Source organism: Arachis stenosperma, chromosome 4 (genome assembly GCF_014773155.1).
Source record: "Arachis stenosperma cultivar V10309 chromosome 4, arast.V10309.gnm1.PFL2, whole genome shotgun sequence".
Lineage (NCBI taxonomy): Eukaryota > Viridiplantae > Streptophyta > Magnoliopsida > Fabales > Fabaceae > Arachis > Arachis stenosperma.
In genome coordinates this window covers 140455888-140461728 of record NC_080380.1, presented here as the reverse complement: position 1 = coordinate 140461728, position 5841 = coordinate 140455888, and the positions used below count along the sequence as shown (strand labels likewise).

Sequence of the window (5841 nt, the reverse complement as noted above, 5' to 3'; positions counted from 1 at the left end):
CAGAATTTAAACCTTCCACGAATAAGTTGTGCAAAGAATACAAAAAGACAAAGAAAGTACAGAGAAAAAACTGCTGTGTTCTGCATCCATGGCTGAATCAATTGTTGATTGGAAGAAGAAGAAAATTGTAGAAAATAAGAGGGAGACAATTCGAAAGAGTGAGGACAAAACTGCTCTCAGTACATTTTTGATACATTTTACTTAACCATTACAAATTCTATTATCACATATGTATACATACATATATGTATGAATAACTAATTTTGCTAATATGATTATGATAAATTAATCTCTATTAATTAGCAAGCTAACTATCCAACTAACACAATTGTCTAACTGCCATTTTTAATAGCTAGTTGCTTCTTATTTTATTGATGTAATTAATAAAATAATGCAAATTTAAAACACTTATGATCTTTCACTGAGACAAATATATATATATATATATAATTTAAAATTGGCTGAGAACATAAACTAATAAATCATCTCTGTCCCCCCATATATGACTAACATAAAACATTTCATACACCACGCCCATCACTTTTCATAAGAGGTTTATTTCTTATTTTAACCCTTCAAATAACTAATTTGATAACTGTTAGCAGGGCCAAACATGTAACTTCATTATTGATCTATCTAACCCATTATGTTTACCATTTAACATGCATGAGAGATGAATATTAGTAATAATAATAACAATCTCCCATGATCAAAACTGTCAAAAGAATTTTACTATATCAATAATAAGATGTTAAGGACCAGTGGACCACCCTTTGTGTGTGTGTGTGTTTAATTGATGCTAGATACACAAATAAATATATAATAATAAAAAAAATAAATCCCTTTAATTCATATATCTAGTTATGAGTTATGACTATTGAAATGGATCAACCCAACAAGAATCTTCATCCACGGCCTTTTTCCAACGTTTCACAAAAATCTCAAATTCTTGAAAAGAAAGTCTTCTCACCTGCATTGTTATTGAATCCAATAACAATAATATATTTATATATATTATTCACATGTAAGTAATTAAGATAAATATTAAAGTATATTCAAATTGTCTAGCATATAATTTTGTTACATAAAGGAATATGATGTTATTCTTTCTTATCAAATAGCGGAAGTGTTTTGGAACAAACAAGTGAAAAATGCTAATTAACGAATAAAAGTAAAATTTCTAAGAATAATGTGCCAATAGTTTTGTGTTGAGAAATTGTGTTAAAATTGTAACTTACATCAATTCTATGATCTTTTGCTTGAGATAAAGCCTGTAAGTCATATATAGATAATTGTTACTTCCAATGCTAATAATAGAATTAGAGACGCACTTTTCATAATAATAATAATAATAAGAAAAATTATAGGGTACCAATATATTATCTACCAACTTATTGCCAACAATGATTAATTATTATATTTTAAACACATATATAAAGAGACACATCCAAAAAATATATTTATAAAGATACTTCTATTAAACACATCCATAAAAAAAAATATTTTTATTAGACACGTCTACAAAGACACTTCTATTAAACACAATTATAAATAAGAGTTGGCAGATGTTGGCAAAAATGTTGTTGGTAACTTAGCGGCATTGTAATAATAAAGATGGAAAATTTAATTATTTCTGACCTCAGATTTATTTATGCCACCAAGAGTAGGAAGACCATAATGGACTATGTATTCAGCGTCCACAACACCAACATTTTGTGTTCTATCTCCCTATCATCCATTATAATACATAACTAGGTTAGAGTTAAATGCAGACTAAAAATGATTAAAAGAAATTAAACAACAGAATGTGATTCAATTTATGATTGGTAAATGTTTTGATACAAAAAGTAGACTCAGTTTTCTCTCTACTTCTAGTCTTTTAGTAGATATAATTTATTTTCTTAAAAAAAATTGTCCAAGTCAGAGTCTATTTTTGTACTATTTATCTTCTTTTTCAAATAGACTTGTGTTCTTTAATATATTTTTTTATTTATTTGTCTCGATATACCATTTTAAAAAGGACATAACAGAATATTCAACATGCTCGTATATAGGAATAAAAATCATAAAACTCAACTATCTAGTATCTACTATCTACTATCTATTATAAAGGACAGAGGAATTTTAAGAATTAATATTTCATTTAATTTTTAAATTTAAAGTTGGACTCAAATTAACCTTTAAAATTACAATTGACTTACTTTTGGATCAAATTGAGTTCGATGTCAAGTTTTAGAGACAAATTGAGTATTAACTCGAATTTTAATTACCTGCATTTAATCACATTTTTGTATACCTATTTTGCCCCTAACATGTTTTTTACTTCTTTCTACAACACATATGAGCATAATTTCCACTAATAACTGTAATAAAACCATTCATAATAGCTTAATTAACCTCCTCCATTATTTTATAATTATAAAAATATGTAAAAAAAACAAATTTAACTTATATTTACCTGAGCACAATAGCCAAGTTGTTTATCTAGACCCCAAGCATGGACCAAGTCATTCTATAAAAAAAAAACAAAGTAAAACCATATTTGACTTAGATTAATAATGTTTAGCACACAACTAATTAAGCTAGTTGCAATAACACAAGACAGAAAAATGATGGTGCATGATGCACTTATTTACCTGGACCATATACCAAACACAACGCCATGCTTCCCTTGAAAAAACAGGAGCCATAATTTCCACCCATCTAAAAACAAACATTACAAGATGATAACTAATTAATTTAGTTTTTAACTAAAATTTTTTTCTTTTCTCCATTTTATAAATATTTCGATCATATTACGTGTACATATAAAATTAATCACTTTATATAAAAATATGTATTTAGAATCTTATAAAAAAATATTTATTATGTTATTTAAAATAAATTTAATTGTTTATCTATTACAGGTTTGATTATTTAGTTGAAAGATATATATAAATTAATTAAGTTGGGTTGGTCTAGTGATTAGTTTACTAGTTCGCTTAATCAAGTGTCAGGGGTTCGAATTCCGTCTTGTGCATGCAGCAACCCATTGGCCAGCGACAAACCCTTAATTGAAGCTCAGTACCGCGATGGTTTAGTTCTTAATTTGTTGGATTGGAGGATACCGTGGGAAAAAAAAAAGATATATATAAATTTTGACCATAGAGAAAGTTTTACCCAGTGCAAGGTGGAGCAGTGCTTCTTTCATCACAATAACCAGCTTTGTATGTCCTTCTGCTTCCACAACCATGACAATAAGCATAGATATATAATCACTACTCTAATTAAGATTAATTAGTTTGATAATAATCATAATTATATATAGTGGAACCTGTGGACTTGTGAGGTAGTCAAACGTACGGTAATTTGATGATGGAGTATTGATTTGTGAGGATCAAGTGCTGGTTGTGATATCTCTAACCCTTCACTCTTTATGATAGAAACATACCTAATATCATTTAATCACAAAAAGTATTACTAAAAAATTCATTAATATTCTTATGTTATTTTATTAATATGTCGCTTGTAACGTGTCATGTGATATTGACCAATAATATAACCTAATATATTATATTTTTAGTCAATGTCACATAACATGTCATATATATTATTATTGGTAAAATGTAATAGAATATTTTTAATACGAAAAAACCATACTTATCTGGATGAAAATTTTCAACACCAAGATCCTCATCCCAAAGAAAAATATAAGCATATTCTGAAACTATGTCAGGGTGCAAGAACCGTTTCGCAAACCACCTATTAATTGAGAATATAACATAAATTCTTGAAAATATTTAAATTAAGATATATATTAAAATAAATATATATATACAGTTATTTTTATATTAAGTTAATAATTAAAAATTACATAATAATAATTTAATTAAACATGATAAATTATTTAATAATTTTTAATGATCAACTTCACATAAAAATAACTATAAATTTTTATGTTAAATTAATTAATGCATGGAAATTAAGAGATGAAATTAAATATATAGATACCATTTACTTTGATTAGCCGCAGAGATATGAATAACTTGATCACTCCATTCAAATTCCTTCCATTCATCAACAACACCATCATAGTGGAACAGCATCACAACAAAACCACTTCCTAGGAACTGAAATAATTTATGGTTTAGAATAATCATAGACAGATCAAATTAAAATACAAGATCTCACTGAGGTACCTTTGTGACCATTTTGTTCACAACATCTTTCTGCCTTATCCCTACTGCCAATGCAAACAAATTTCTTGAAGCATTTTTCTTTTTCTGTAAAATAATTATTGTGTACAAGTCAATAATGTAACTTTGACTGCCAATGATCTTGAAAACAGAATAAGATGACAATGAAAATATGACATAAAAGACATAAATATAAATATGAGTATTTTTGTATTTATTTAAAAATAAACTAAATATAAGATAGAATAAATTATGAAAACTTTAATTTATCTTCATTTTCTTTTAAATTTATGAAAAATAAAAAATAAATAAATAATTAAAATAAAAAATATCTTTTATTAATTCTCTGTCCTTTTGTCAAGGGAAAAACAATCTATTGATTCGGCGTCTTAGGACATAGTGTTTATGTCCATATCTTATTTACCAAATATAATTTTATATTTCTTTTTCTTTATCTGAATGTTCGGTACTTATAAATAAACACAACTTGCGATCAAAAGCTCCAAGTCAAACTTTGAAAGGGTTATGGTTGAGAAAAACTTACATCTATATTAACATTTTTCTTTTGAACAAGAGCATGACCCCAGAGAGGTCTCATTTCCAAATTAGAACTGCTGGAGATTATTCCTTTGGGCAATGCCTCACTTCCTCTAGGCCTGCATTGATTCTACTAAACAAGGTAAAACAAATATAAACATCTGAAAAACATGGATGATTAAAACAAAAAAGAATCATAATCTAAACCATTGTGTAATGTAACAGATTGAACCTTGCATTTATCAACTCCCAAATTCTGGTAATCTGTTCTAAAACTTGATATTTTCTGCATAAATCAATAAAAGTCAACTCCAATAATTAATTACTTTATCCACAAACATATGCACACCCACGCGTGCGCACGCACACACCTGTTTGTATCCTTTTGCAAAGAATGAAGTTGCAACAAGCAAAAAAACACAGAGAAAAGAAGCCACAGGGAAAATCAAACAAGGCCTTGATTTTCTACTACTCCTTGATTCAGCATCTAAAATTTCTTGCTGCAACATAATAACATGGTATACAAATTAAAGCGAATCAGATAAATAAACAACTAATCCATAACATAGAAGAAAATAGGTAAATACAAAATTGTTGTATATAAAGGAATTAAAGAGTAGCATACACGAGTTGGTGACACCATTTTTTTGCATTCAGAACAAGAGCTCTATATGAATTCTCTTTATGCAGCTGTTAATTAGCACCAAATTGAAAAAGTTGATTAATTAGTTTCAAAGATTTATTACTTGATCATAGGGTGAAGAAGTAGGTACCTTACCTTTATAGGAGCAACAGCATGAACAAGAATAAGAACAAGATACAGAACCAGAAAGGAAACAAATCAAATTTTGTAATTTTTTTTTCAAATTTTTCGGTTCTCTAATATTATTTGTTTGCTGAGAATCCGGCAGAATATATTCCTTCATTCTCTTATATATATATATATATATATATATATATATATATATATATCTTCACATTCCAATTGCATTGATGGTGGCATCATTGGCATGTGTCTATGGCGTGAAACGTTATATTTACCCCATGTGCTTACTTTGCTATATGAAAAATAAAGAAGGGCAAATGTTTTCATAAATATTTAATTTCTATAAATTAATTAATACTATAA

General features: G+C 27.4%; 1 protein-coding gene across 4 annotated transcripts; it reads right to left on the bottom strand.

The window, feature by feature from the left end:
* Positions 1–467: 467 nt before the first annotated feature.
* LOC130976177 (uncharacterized) lies at positions 468–5605 on the bottom strand. Of its 4 annotated transcripts, none has more exons than XM_057900955.1 (15): positions 5486–5605; positions 5338–5402; positions 5084–5212; positions 4945–4998; positions 4720–4842; positions 4179–4262; positions 3991–4109; positions 3640–3741; positions 3314–3430; positions 3160–3216; positions 2637–2703; positions 2459–2512; positions 1639–1728; positions 1239–1271; positions 468–970 (listed from the first exon to the last, which is right to left on the bottom strand). In XM_057900955.1, exons 2-15 carry the CDS (start codon positions 5353–5355, stop codon positions 875–877), a joined length of 1143 nt encoding a protein of 380 aa, XP_057756938.1. In that variant the 5' UTR covers positions 5356–5402; positions 5486–5605; the 3' UTR covers positions 468–874. The 4 variants fall into 4 exon arrangements, with proteins under 4 accessions (XP_057756938.1, XP_057756937.1, XP_057756939.1 ...); XM_057900954.1 differs by having other exon boundaries at positions 5491–5605; XM_057900956.1 differs by lacking the exons at positions 5338–5402; positions 5486–5605 and having other exon boundaries at positions 4920–4998; positions 5084–5123.
* Positions 5606–5841: the final 236 nt, after the last annotated feature.